Below are 14958 nucleotides of genomic sequence, written 5' to 3'. Positions count from 1 at the left end.
AAGAAGGTGAAGGCCTTACCTGTACGAAGAGGCCCGCCGTGGAGAGAGAAGCCCGCTCCCTCAGGTCAGTGGAAGTCCCGGGCTTGGGACTATAAAAATGGCTCGCAGAGCCAAGTAAAAGTGCGCAACCGCTCATGAAAAAAAACCACACTGACGGGAGGGGGGAACAGCTGCGGAGTTGATCTCCACAGCTGAGAGAGACACCTGCAGCACAGCAGCAGGTGCAGAACGCAGACAATAATGACAACAAGAAAGAAGAGGGTAAAAAGAAAACAAGGAAACAACAGATGGTCAATCCAGAGGAAGAAGAAGAACAGAAAGAAGTGGAAGAAGAAGAGAAAAGCATATTAACATATTGCTTCTGGAGTTTTTTTTTTCCCCAGCTTGTACTTCTACAACTCATCAGCTCTTAAAATAAACTTAGTATTACTTCTTGCTCTTTCCATTAAAAACTTTGCAGTCTTAGACCCAACCCATGCTGCAACTTTTCTTAACATTTTAACCTTCTTTCTCCATCTTCACAATTTCCACGAGAACGCAAGATGAACAGCAAATGTACAGAACTTCTAGGAGATTTGACGCCCCAGTTCTTTGGAATCAATGAGTAACTGAGAACACAATAGACATTTTAAAATGATTTTTGATTACCCACAGAAAGAATACAAAACATCATTTACTCCTGCCACATTTAAACAGGTTCCTTCTGGAACAATGCAACATATGAGGTAAAAAATATTTTCACAAGACTTTCATACATAAAGACATTTGAATAAAGTACACTTTACTCGAGTCATAGTTCTACAGCACAGAAACAGATCTTTTGACCTCACTAGTCCATGCCAACCAAGCCCGTCCCATCTAACAGTGTTTGGCCCATATTCCCATCAACCATTCCTATTTATGTATCTGTCTTAATGTCTTTTGAACATTTACAAATGTCACTGCTTTTACCATTTCCTCTGGTAAGCTGGTTTCATGTATCTGCCACCCTCTGTGCACCCCTCAAGTCCCTTTTAAATCTTTCACCCCTCACCTTAAATCTATGCCCTCTAGATTTAGACTACCCTGATTTGGACTAATTTACCTTATCTATGCTCCTCACAATTTCATAAATTTCAGTAAGGTTCCTCCCACCCCCAAGCCTCCTACCGTCCAGAAACAAAAGTCACAGTCTATGCAGGTTCTCCTTATAATTCACATATACTTGCCCAGCTCTCGCAAATCTTTTCTGTGCCCTTTAAAGTTTCATTACATTTTTTCCGCTGGGCAAGTGATTAAAATTGCAGACAATTGCCGCATCAACATTCTGGACATGCAACACCATTAGTCACTTCTCCAGTATGCAGTGCCCTGTCCGATGAACATCTTTAGACATCATTTATTGCTTCAGAAATGACATTGGAACTACATTTTAAACTTGCACCATATCTAATACATTTACCGCATAAATTTTTATATACATCTTCACATACCTGCACATCCTAACTTTTCAAACCCAACATCTGCAAATTTGATTTCTCCAGTGTCTGCATTGGAAAAGTTGATTGAGATGTGATGAAAGAAATATAGAGAACACACCCTTGGTTACAACAAACCAAACGAGTCATCACAGGCACAAGTTTAAGGTTTCATATTAAGTGGTCAGCTTTGCATTATGCAAGTTCAAGTTGCACATTTGATTTGTACTTTTTAAATATTTATTTAGAATGTTGGTCTTTATTTGGGGGATACTGAAAATTCAGGCAGAAATTCAATGTTTCCTTGAAGTCATCATCGTGAGACCTCTAAAACAAAATTGGACACGTTCAAAGACGTTTGAACAGTAAAATTCCGTGTGGTTGAAATTCTCAATTAGAAGATATTCAGTAGATTCACAGAATCTTCAGACAGGAAATGATTCACTTCCCTATTCACTGATGCATTTTTAAATTTATATTACAAACATAGCTGTTTAACATTCGCACATACAAGTTACAAAATACAGTATTGTGCCTGTGTTGAGACATGTGGTAATTTTTGCAATGAATGACAGCCTCAAGTACAGAAAACATTAGATTCTTCATGCACAAGGTAACATTAAAGCCCTGAAGTGATCACCACACTGTGCATATCTAACCAAAATATTGGAATAAAAATCTGTCATTGCTATTCATATACTGTCCTAATGTGTTGAGGCTGTATGCCATCTCTCCAAATATAGAAATCAATCTGACCTTCTATTAATTACCATCTGGTGGTATGTGAATGCATGTACCATTTTACCAGCACAAATTCTAAACATAGCTGGGTTGTTAGGCAAGGGCCCAAACAAAGGAAATCAAGATTTTTATGGAAGTTCAACATCGTGCAATAAAAAAATCCTAGGAAGTCTTGAGGTTTATTACCCAGTTAAATTGCAGATGAATCAGTTTCCAAAACCTCTATCCACCCAAACCTCAACTACACTCCCATGCCTGCGAACCTGCAGATTCCAGAACTTCAGCTATCAATTTCATCATAAAATATTGCAAAACAATGCGGCATGAATGTCATGTTCATAAAATATTTTGTGTTTATTTTGTTCATAGAAATTCCAGTAAAGTCACATTCAAAATCCAGTTCTCACATTTTGTCACTTTTTAAAAAAAAAATTTAAAGGTCACGCAGATCCTGCCTCAAATTCAGTGCACCATTTTGATGGGGGGGGGGGGGGTGGTGGTCAGAATATACAAGAATTGGATGCACAACACACATTTCCTCTTGGGGGGGGGGGTGGGGGGAGAAAAACAGGATATACCCAAAGAGCAGAAGACCCACTGATGATCATTAAGCATTGTAGCATGACCCTACTTCCAAGGAATTATCTCAGCTGTAACAAGCATCAAAAAACACACACATGATAATAATTACTCTCAGGGCAGAACGGTTAGCGTGACACTGTTACAGCACCAGCAATCAGGACTGGGGTTCCAATCCCACAATTTCTGCATGGAGTTTATACATTCTTTCCCCGGGAGCTCCGGTTTCCACCCAACATTCAAAAACGATCTAGGGGTTGTAGGTTAGTTGGGCAGCAGGGGCTTGTGGGCCAAAATGGACTGTTACCGTACTGCATGTCTAAAAAAAAATTATACAAGGAAATGAATTGCCTTGGTTACAAGTAATCATGTGCATCAAATAAAATCTATTAGAAGGGACAGCTATTGACTACAATATATATTATATGTGTCAAATCAGGTTTATGATTATATTGTAGGACATCTAAACAGGTTTTGCATGGAAACAACATTTGTATTAGGACTATATCAGTGAAGTGGGATATGAACTTTTTCCTATTGGAAGGCTTTGTTTGCACAGTGATTAAAATTTGTTTCAACTCTATTTTCTCCACTGCATTAATGCAAGTCCACTTGGAAGCCATTTGGTACAAAAGATGAAGACTTAAATAATTCCACTGGCAGTTTTTAAGCAGAGTGATCAGACTAAAGGCTACGGTGCACAAAAAGATATAGGACATAATATGAAACATCAGATCTGTTTGCAGGATCCTGAACCAAAGTTGTGCAAATGATTGAGGTTAGATGATTGAATTTTTTTATTTAAAGTAGATATGGAATCTTTCGCATGAGCAATTAGTGTAGATACCACATCAACAGTTGAATACGTAGATAAATAAAGGGATAGGGATCAGAGCCGACGCATGGGATTAGGAGTGGTGCTTGCATGCAAAATTAGCTGACACATTTTGATGGATTTTAACTGCCATCAATTTCAATGTGAAAAATCATTGTAAAAGCTGCATTGCCTCATTCAGTTTGCATCGTAGAAGAGGGAGGAAACAAATCTTAAAGAATCAAATAACAAGAATCAAATAACAAGAGACTTTACTTATTGATGTCTTCCACTATCTCAGGAAACTGTTTACACACTCGTATACATACGCCCCACAGTGCTGCACCACAGTTACTGCAGTGAGAAAGGTGTATTCTTACACGGTTACAAAATAGTTCACACTATCCTGACTATATAACCTCCCTCCTTCAAGATAAAGAAAAAATTACTGTTCTTTATCACTTTCTTTCCAGTGCAACTTAAGTAACTGAACTCGTACACTAGTTTATTTACACAACTATTTTTAAATAGTTCTTATCGATATCATACTGGCGGCAGTATGTTGCTTCGCCATCTTGTGGATTTGGCTGCGATCATTGGGCTCTGTGTTGCTGGTACATGTGTAGGTGATATAGCTTGTTGTAATTCACCTAACAACTGCTGTGTTGATGTTTCGGTATTGGTGGTTGTAGTCTCTTCACTTGATATCTCCCTTGATGTTGGTGTTGCAGGCTTTGCTGGTATTAAAGCTTTCTAATTCATCATATCTTGTGTTGGCCAGATGTGAATTCTGTTCCTCCTCAGCTGATTGCCAGACCTTGTCTCGACAATGTATGATCTTGGTGTCTCAGCTTCTTTGCTAGGGTTTATGTTTTCAACATCGGCTCTTGAGTATGCACATGCTGCCCTCTGAAGAGTTCTGGCAATGTTTGTGCCTGTTTGTTATAATGCTGGCGTCCTTCTTCTTGCATGTGAGCCAGTCTTCTTCTGGTCTTCTCCTGGTCTTCTGGAGGGTGTATTTTGCTTGGCAGATTTGTTTTATATCTCTTGCCATTTAGAAGTTCAGCTGGGGACTTCATGTCAGCACTTCCCTCCCTATTGTCAGCTTGCAATGATAGAAGAGCTAGGGACAGGTCTTTTGTCTCGCAACACTCAACTAGTGTGTGTTTCACAGTTTGCACTTGTCTTTCAATGAACCCATGACCTTTGGGGTAGTATGGGGATTATGTAGTGATAACAAACCCATACTCTTGAGCCAGCTTTCTGAATTCTTGTGACGTGAACTGTGTTCCATTGTTACATATTACTTGCTTGGGTACTTCTTGTTCAGAAAGGAGCACTCTCATTTCTGAGGTGATTGTTTCCATTCATCAAAAGGGTGAAAGGCCTGAGTGTAAACTGAGTAGTAACAGGCCACTATTAAATACTTATCTTGATTCTCGGTGGATAAGTCTGCTCCCACTGTGTGCCATGACCTGACAGGTACTTCTGAGGAAATCATTTCCTATTTTTGTTGTTTCTGTTGATCCTTTTGGATATCTTCTTTGTCTGGATCTCATAATTGACAGATGAACCACAACTTCTGACAGCTATCCAGACCTAGAATTGCTGGTCCGTCTGTGTCTACCACATAGAAGGTACAGAGGACGCTTTTTACCCCTTATGGCAGCCATTGATCTTAGCTCTCCCTAGCTGCTTGATCATGGGTCCACCATAGGCCGTTAATGTGGCATTTGCTGTTTCCAATGCACTGTCTTTTGGATACCCTTTCTTTATGTTCTATGGGAACATCAGGCGGTAGAGTCTGAGTGGAAGAATGTTGTTTTGTGATCAGTATCCAGCTTCTGTATTTGAATCCTTGTGTGCAACTCTCTTCGTTCTTTCATCTCATCTGATAACTTGTGAAGGTATATGAATTCCAAGTTCAGTATCTGGGTGTCAGAGTCTTCATTATTGATTCCTTTTATGTAGTGAATCATCATCTTGTCTTTTTTCTTCATTGGCATTATGGTTTACTTCATACCAGATGTACATCTTCCCCCGGTCATTTGCTTTACCACAGACCCCACATTCAGAATCGTACATGGGGCATTTGTTTCGGTCATCGAAGAGGTAGTGTCTGCCACACTTCTTGCAGATCTTGGGGGGGGGGGGTCGGTTTGCACTTTTCTGATTGTGTTCTTTATAGCATCAACCCTTCCTTTCCTTTGCTGTGGGTAAGTCTGCATAGTTAGGGATTTCATTTGCATCCTCGTGGCTTCGAAGACTCTGGCTGTATCTATAGCTTCAGCCAGCTTCAAGCTATCCTTCCCTATAAGAGACTTTTGCACTTCAGGATGGACACTTCCCCATATTAGTTGATCTATATCCTTAAATCTGCATTTTGCATCAACAATTTTTAGTCTCGTGAGGAAGTTATCAACAGTTTCATCAGTCTCTTGCATTAAGCCTTGAAATCCATAGCATTTAGTTCTATGATTAGACCTAGGTTCAAGGTGAGAAGCAAACTTTGTAAATATCTGCTCTGGATCATTTTTTCTCCTCCTCTGTTAAGCTCGCAGATATTAAGTCAAGGCCTTGCTCGCCTGTCCAGAGAAGTATATAACTGACTTTCTCCTCTGCTGTGGCATTTTTAAAATAACTTTTGAATGCTAAATTGCACTTATGAAAAGTTTTAAATGATTTAACAATGTCTTCAGCCTCCCAGACCATCATTGGGTGAACTGTTTTGGCTCCAGCCATTTTTTTCCAGTAATTTTTATTCCCTCTTCTTCCCCTTCATCTTTCAATGACTTACAATCAATTGTATGGCTTTGTTCCTGCTCTCTTTTACCACTGCCCCCACATTTTGTCTCTTGGGAGGCTTCTTAAATAACTTAGAGATGCAAGATTCAAATAACAAAAGAGACTTAACTTACTGATGTCTTCCACCATCTCAGGAAACTGTTTACACACACATATATACATACGCCCACAGTGGTGCACTACAGTTACAAAATAGCTCGCATTATCTTGACTATATAACACCCTGTGCAGAAGCTTGTGTTTATAGCTTATCTAGAAATATCAATTATAAGAAAACCAGCACAGATTTTCAACTGTAACAGAAATAAAGTCATAGGCTTCCAAAGAATAGGTTGAAAGGAAGAGAAGTTTTAAGCCAAGGAATATTCCAGACAGGAAATTAGAATTGATTAGCTCTTCTGCCCTGATCATCTCAAAGTAATCACAGTACCCCCGGCTCTAGAATACATAACGTCTTTAACACAAAGACACTAAATGCTTTGCTGATCAATTCCACTACTTGTCCAACAGGCTCCCATTCATAAATTGGCTTCCTACCCAAATATGGCTGATTGACTCCACTACTTGTCAGATGCGATCTAGCTGTCAAAAGCTACAGGATGTGCATCGCCACACTGAAGGCACCATAAGACCTAGGCTTCACAGAACTTCAAACTAGCCTCTTCCCTCCCTATTGCTGGTTTCGATGGCTTTTTGTTTAGGTTGGAACTGGCATTTGCAAGTGTTGATGAATAACTGGAACTAAGGCACAGAGCATGGAAATCACGATATAGGCCCTTTCAAGCAAGGAAAATGCCCGACTATAAAGGTGGAGGTTCTCTGCCCTTGCGTCTAGAAATTTACCTTTCTGAATATCCCGTGGCTGGCTCCAAGGTGCTGAATCCAACCCTCCGCTGCCTGACCTGAATGGACAGCTGCTGCAAGCAGCTGGTTAGGGGCAGGCTGATGATGCCATCAGCCTGCGACCCATCTCCCCACTCACACCCCTTCCTTGATGACCCCATCAAGGCAGGGGCAATGGTTGTGAGCTGTCGGGTCAGCGGCGGAGAGGGGGGGCGGCGGTAGCTGCTGGTGTGGGCTGTGATAGCCGGCTTTTAGGGCTGCTCTGTGGCTCAAAACGTGACAAAGCAATGGCCATCTTCCCTACCCATAATTTCCCCATACAGCTGGAACTGTTCTGGGAAACAGGGCAGTTCCAGCTGCGTGGGGGATTATGGGTAAGGAAGACTATCTTTGCTCTTCTGTGTATTTATAATGGGTGGTGCTATGGATCCAGAGGGCTGCTCTATGAAAGATAAGTTTTAAGTTTTCCATCTGCGCTTGTAGCTGGCCTCCAGGCAGAGGCCTGGCATGAAATGACCTTTTATTTCAAGCAGCTTTCCAGACTGCTTCCATTATACATGGTACAAATTCATATCCTTTAATTTTAACATGTAAAAAGCCAATTGACGTCAATCATTTACCTATCTTTAGAAATATGTAAATACTAACTTTAATGCCTTAACTTGTAACAATACTTTCACAGAGGTAACTCTAATTTGTATGCAAAAATGGTCCTTAAATATTGTACCCGTTAACTGGATTCTTTGAATGAGGTTCAATAGTATTAAGTGAGGTGACCTTGCCTACCGGCCTCTAATATTGCTCATTCCCACAGGCTGACTCAATAAAATCTGTGTTTTGTACTTTGTCGTTTTGCTGTACATTTTGTACCTTGACACGAAGCACGGCTTTAAAACCTGAACATGAGCCAGGCAAGTCGACTCATGTATCCAGGTTCAACAGCTGTCCGAGAGTAGATTTTATTCATTCTTTTCTTCCTTTAATGTACTTTAACATCATTCATATACATCTTTGCCATCATGGGAATAAATTATTTGAAATAATGAATCTAATTTTAGATGTACCAACCAGAACACTAGCACATAAAGCGCATACAGTATTTACCATTCACTGTATACTAGAATTTTGCTATAGTTGCCCAGCAACTATCTAATTTAGCTCAGAAGTGAATCAGCATTTTTCTCAGCTCAATTCATTATACTACAACAAGACAGCACAAAATGGATGGATGGGTAAAGGCAGGCTGTGTTGAAGACAAGAAGTGCACTTGGTAAAATTACTTGGAAAACAATGACCACTGTCTCAACCTGCACATTTTAATCTCCAATATTAAGTGGTGACACCAGAAAGAAAATCAGATTTGTTTCAATGAGACAAATCTGAGAGAAAGCACTTTGAAATCTGATTTCTTTGGTCTATAGATTGCAAATATCCACACTAGCAATGTTGTGTTGTAGAAAATAAATTCTATCAGATATTGGCCAAAAACCATTCACTCCACTCTGAGTCTTGGAAGCTAAACGAGAACATCACTAGTCAGAAAAACAATCACATTATAAGAATGAACCCTATCCTCCGCAATCCTTGCAGATCACAAATTTTAAATCAGTTGGTGTCATTATCACTTAATGGTGACATGACAAGCTTTCCCCAAGACAACAAGTTTTCTCAAATGTGTGCTAATTCCTGATACAAAACAAGTACAATTGAAAGACTGTATTAGAATGACATTTAACAAAAAGTCATCTCAATCATTTTCACATTTTCCTGAAGCACCAAGTTCCATCAAAAGTAATCAGCTAAATTTTGAAACCAAATGAACTCTCAATGATCTACCATATATACTCAAAAAGTCAAATTTTCTAGACCATCTACAATGTTAAATTTATGGGTTGACTATTACATGGAAGCTATATTTGAGGGACTGAAATTCACACTAGGATCATTACCAGACATTCAAATGATCTCTAAATGAATGAACAAAAGTAAAATGAATTAAAGTATTAATTAATTCATTAATTTTAGAATTAATTCAATGAATTAATTCATTAATTCTAAAGTCCACCCATCAAAACACACGTCCAACCAAGTAGCAAAAACTACAAGATTAAAGCAAAAATGTCTGCAGACACTATGTAAAAACAAAGGGCTGGGGGTTGGGGTTAGGAAAAAAGGGGAGATCAAAGGAAGAGATGGAGGTTGAGTAGGGAGAGGTGTGAAGGGATAGGGAAGGCCAAGGAGAGGTGGTGGGAGTGGGGGAGAGTCTGTGAAATCCAGCAGCGATGTCAGCCTTGAAGTTGACGTGGGTACTGGCGAGGGATTTGACATGGACACTGGTATGGGGATAGTCGGGACTGCGGTCAGTATTTGCTTTCTTGGGAGTTCTGGTCAGTGGGCAGCCAGAACCTGGTGGGAAATCCATGTTAAAGGCATCAGGAGCTCTGGCCTCTGGGGCCGAGTCGCAAGTTCGCGATCAGGGTATTGGGAGCTCTGGCCTGCAGTGAGAGAATTTTTCCTAAATGTAGGGGATCAACTTTTACATGGTATTATGGCAGTTGAAGAGTATGATTATGGTTTTGGTCCAATTCGCTACAACTTATTAAAACTACAATTTTTCTCAGCATGCTTATAAGTAAAACCAGATGTGGAATTTAAATTACAACTGCAAAAAAAATCAACAGCACAGGTGCACAATAACCAATTTGATGCCTTCAATCAAACTCATCCCGGAGCTTCTGTGAGCAGGGGCTGCTGCGATAGAGCTTTAGGGAAGATTGCAAACCAATTCATGTTTGCCAAACTCCATGCTGCCCTGCTCCTGTCAGAAGACATTCAGTGAGAGAATTCTTCAATGAAAGAACAAAATTCAATACAAACCAAAATGTTCTAAACTGGATTTGCAACAGATCAAGACACATATGCAAGTGTGAAGTAGGTTACATTGTTAAAGCAACTGGATGTACTTGTCAAACGCTTTTTCCCTACTCTTATACCCCATAATTTGGAAGAGGAAAGTAAGACAAGGACATGAGCCATCATTCATGCATCAATAAACTTTGCTGTTGCAAATATATTCAACTGGAGGCAAGGAGCTGCTTCTACTATAAAAGTTTTATAATTCACTGACAAGGTAATCAGGTTGTTTACATCACAATAATCTTTGAAAGTATTTTGTTAACAGTTGCATCATTACCAGAAATGCAGTGGATGTGTCTTCTTGGAACTTCAATTAATTGTTTTTTTTTATCTGTGGAGTAAAGTTGACTGAAAAGATGATACTTGGTTATCTGGGTGTCCTGATACAAGTCCTTAGATTTCTTCCCTGCAAATCCTAATGTTCTCAAAGACAGCACATAAATCCTGATCCTCCTTCAAAGAGATTTGAAGTTTCGCTCATCCTCCTCGCCTCTTTTTCCTTCCCTTGTTCCTATATTTTCCAAATGACATTTTTCCTTTTAGTCATGGTATTCTGAGCTGAACAAATCCCCTGTGGTCATTCTGGTTTCTCAATTTATCCATCTCTTCCCATCCACACAATATTTTCTTCACTCTGAATGTCCAACATCCCATACCACCAACCCAACAAGAGTTGCCTAATGTCCATCATTTCTTGCTTGAACATGGGCTCAATGGTGCAAATTTACCAATACTTACTTTGTGTATCTCAAATGAATCCAAGCACATCTTTTTATTAAAAGACTTTTCCTCAATATTACCAAATTAAGTCTAGATCTAACATACAAAGCAGAAGTTATGGATAGAACAAGAAAATTCACCTTTTGGTCCAGATGAAAATTCTTAAATTTCTCAAAATATGAGGTAACTAATTTTTATTTTTACAGTAAGAATATTGATCAAAATTGTAAATATAAAACATATGCTGGAAGTCTAAATTAAAGGTAGAAAAAGCTGAAAAAAAATTAGTAGGTCAGGTGGAATCTGTACGAGGGAACTTAACATTTCTGGTCAAAACTGCAAAGAGGGGCAGAAAGCTGGGCATTCCCATGACGGGGTGAAGACAAAGGGTGTTGTGGTGTTTTCACTGTCATCTCGTTAAATGATGATTGAATACAGTTAGATTAAGAATACACAAAAGACCATGTTGGAATTGTGAGGTGCAGAACACAACAGTTCCTGACAATCAGAAACAAAAGAGAATGCTGGAAGAAGAAGCCACCTTCTTCATGAAGAAAGCACGCCAGCAGCTATAGTTTGTTAGGTGTTTGAGATTTGGTATGCCGCCAAAGATGCTCAAAAATCTCCATAGGTATACGGTGGAGACCATTCTGGTTGATTGCATCAGTGTCTGGTATGGAGGGACTAACACTCAGGAGAAGAAAAAAAAACTCCAGAGGGTTGTTAACTCGGCCTGCGACGTCACGAACACCATCCTATCGAGGACATCTACGAGAGGCGGGGTCTTAAGAAAGCAGCCTCTATCTTCAACCCACCACCCAGGCCATGCCCCCTTCACTCTGTTACCTTTGGGGAAAAACCTACAGACGCCTGAAGACGAGCACTCAGCAGCACAAGGACAGTTCCTTTCCCTCTGCCATCAGATTCCTGAATCAGCAATGAACCACAGACACTGCCTCAGTTTGACTTTTTCTTCCACCATTTTTTGAACATTTATTTTATAAGGTGGTTTATACTGGCACTGTGTGATGCTCCACAAAACAGTGAATTTTGTTTCTGTTCATGATAATAAGTTCTGAAATATGCAGAAATGACAGTAGCTTCAGACAGATGTTAATGTCATAGGATAGTCAAACACCAAGGTTAAATTTTAAAAAACAATATTTAATGTCTTCAATGTTCATCAAATACTTTGACCAGTTTAGTACTTTCCCTTGTGCCTTCATGGGAAAAATAACCAAATAACTGATTTGCAAAGGGATAAAGAAAAGCCCATCATAGAGAACTCTGCTGTTTCTTCAAAGTAGTCTCATTGAACCTTTTAATTCCCATCTCGAAGGCTTATCTTAATTTGGCGACTGATCGTTAGCTTAACAAAAAAAAACAACTGAAATTAAATTCTAATATACAGAAAATTTAGGATCTCGTCATTGTAATTATGATAGCTAGACTGAAGATTGTACAGGTGCAAAATTGAAATATGCTAGATGCAGATAGTGGGAAATAAACAGGAAATCCTCGCAACAATGCAGGCAGTATGTGTGCACACCAAATTGAAGCTTTTTTTAAAAAAAAAATGCCCTTTCACAACTATTGAAAAAACTTCAAAAGGCATTTTGACTTTGCTAACTCAACAATGGAGCATTTATTTGTAAGGAAGCATTAGAATACTGGCTTGCAGCACATTGAAGATCTCATGCACAACAAATTCAAGACTATATAATGATGATTTGCTCATCAACACACAATATGGATAATTTCCTTTCCAAGTCTTAAATGGACCCATTGTATAAAGAGACACAAATGGAAAATACTGAAGACCAACCATGGAGAAAAAAGATAGTTCTCAGTCAGGGAATACTTGGTTAGCTGTGTGTAAAAAAAATTAAATTTTCTTTGGTTATTCTTTTTGTCAGATTCAATAGTTCACCAGTGAAACATGCAACAACATGACTGGGAGGCAAATGCACTGAATTTTTACCTCCCTTTCCATGTCGGTCAGGAATAAAAGGATCATACAAATTTCTCCATGACATCCACATTGTCTAGAGCACAAGTAAAAATAAATTTAGCTCCAAAGGGTGCATCATAACTATAATTAGAAAAGCACATTTTACAAACTGATATGAAGACCCAGGCACAGAATTCTTCATCCTCATTTCAATGTGTCTCAATGAATAATTTTTAAATTATGCCACTTAAAACAAGATGTGCAAAAACAGGAAACATTCATTCACAATTGCATGAAGAGTGCAGAGATTTAACCCAAGTGACCACAGCACACAATTGCAGAAAGATGTCATGGAGAAAATATCTTTCCAGATATTTGTCTGTTCTTAGAAGCCTCAGACTCAAAACTGTTCAATTTTAAATAAAGGAGCTACAGAATAACATGATATTGCAGATGGTTCCCTGCAACTTGCCGTGGAATTTGTGCTTGCTGAGCAGCCACAATGCATTTGGCCTCAAGTCTGGGTTGGCAAAATACAAAGGCATGAATAATAACTTCCAATCAAGGATGTGACTACATTAAGTCAGAACTTGCCAATAGATGATATCAGACAAGCTGTGTGCAAGTCAGCCTCACTCTTTCCTCTCGATTTTCCTCAGCAAACACAACATACAAACACAGCACACCTTCCTGGGAGGAAAGAGTGAACAAAGCTCGCTTTATCGACAGTAACAGAAAAGAAAATCTGGCCAGATGGAAAGATTTGACATTTAAAATTTATAAACTTTGAATAACGATGTTTGGAATGTTAGTATTCCATGGGTGGTTTACACCAGGAACTTTCTGATCAAGCACATCTGTATTCACTTTATTTTCAGGCTGCTGTTGTGATATGGATTTTGACTTTCTGTTAATGGGGAATAATTTCAACCACACCAAGCACAGAATATAGTAGGAGAATGATTTCTCGGAACAGAAAAGTTCGATAAATGAGAAGTTTCACATAAATCTTTTTATTTTATTGCAAATTAGGGTGCCACAGTGTAAGCACATTGATCAGATTAAGTCTATCTTCATGGGTATTACATTTGTCATATTTAAAACAACACAAAAAAATGAATCACTCCAAAGATATTTTGATAGAAAGCTCCAATTCATAAATGAACTCTAGATTTCAAAGAAGGTGTAATCTTGGTTGAAGGAGTTCTCATTTCCTTTACCATCAATGTTTTACATTTGATGCATTTAGTTGTTCTATTGACCTTGGACTGATTAAAATAAAAGGCACCAAAGTCTAACATCCTTGGTTAATGATTCAGCACTAATACAAATGATATAATAAGAAGGACATTTTGCTCTGCTAAATGGTACACCTCTTAAATTTTCACTGTGCATATCCATCATGGTGGTGGTGGTAAATCACCATAAATATATCTTTAGGTATTTCCCAATGAGGCTAATGGTTTTTGAGGCAGGTAAATGGTTTTTTGAATATATTATTTTTGATTTTTTTTCCAGAAATATACATAAAATCTCCAATAACACAATATATTTAACTTTATTTAAACAACAACAAAAAATAAACATTCCCTTCTATACATACAGATGCACACACTGCCAGAGCTTACATATCCTTTAAATATATAGAATACAATTGGGGAAATCACTTTTGGATATGTATAATATCAGCATATATATTCCTTTCTGTTATTGTATTTAGGCCTCTATGTGGTCCAGGCATGGCTGCCATATCTTTACAGAAGTGTCATATTTATTCTTTAAATTGTTTTTTTTTCGATAAGTACACAGCTGTTCATTTCCACAGTCCATTGTGCTACAAGTAGAGGGGAGTCGGACTCCCAAGTGATCATGATACATTTTTTTGCTACCGCCAGTGCTATTTTTATAAATGAAATTTAGTCAGTTTGTTGCTTATTTCAATAAAATCACCCACAATGGTCACTTCTGTTATCCTGGTTAATTTTTCTGTGATATCTTGCCAAAATGGTCTCACTTTTACGCACGACCACGTAGCACGTAGAAAGGTTCCTATTTCAGTCCCGCATCTGAAACACATCACCGAACCTTCTACTTTTGATCTTTGTAATGTCTGGGGAGTAAAATATAACTGG

At 38.7% G+C, this 14958-nt stretch overlaps 1 protein-coding gene across 5 annotated transcripts in view; it reads right to left on the bottom strand.

The window, feature by feature from the left end:
• Positions 1–14958, bottom strand: part of LOC138742336 (SH2/SH3 adapter protein NCK1-like) — a 158331-nt gene that overhangs the window by 8580 nt on the left and 134793 nt on the right. Inside the window, exons 1-2 of one of the 5 annotated variants that reach the window (XM_069896621.1) lie at positions 1473–1526; positions 504–608 (exon numbers count right to left, since the gene is read on the bottom strand). The exons of 3 other annotated variants lie outside the window; for them this stretch is intronic. In XM_069896621.1, the coding sequence (XP_069752722.1) occupies positions 504–516 (13 nt within the window). In that variant the 5' untranslated portion in view covers positions 517–608; positions 1473–1526. Of the gene's footprint in view, positions 1–503; positions 609–1472; positions 1527–14958 lie in introns of those variants that run through there. One more of the 5 variants, XM_069896619.1, reaches the window with a different exon arrangement.

This window comes from Narcine bancroftii, chromosome 9 (assembly GCF_036971445.1).
Source record: "Narcine bancroftii isolate sNarBan1 chromosome 9, sNarBan1.hap1, whole genome shotgun sequence".
Taxonomy (NCBI): Eukaryota; Metazoa; Chordata; class Chondrichthyes; order Torpediniformes; family Narcinidae; genus Narcine; species Narcine bancroftii.
Note: the sequence above shows the minus strand (reverse complement) of the source record. Positions and strands in the feature narration are given on the sequence as shown.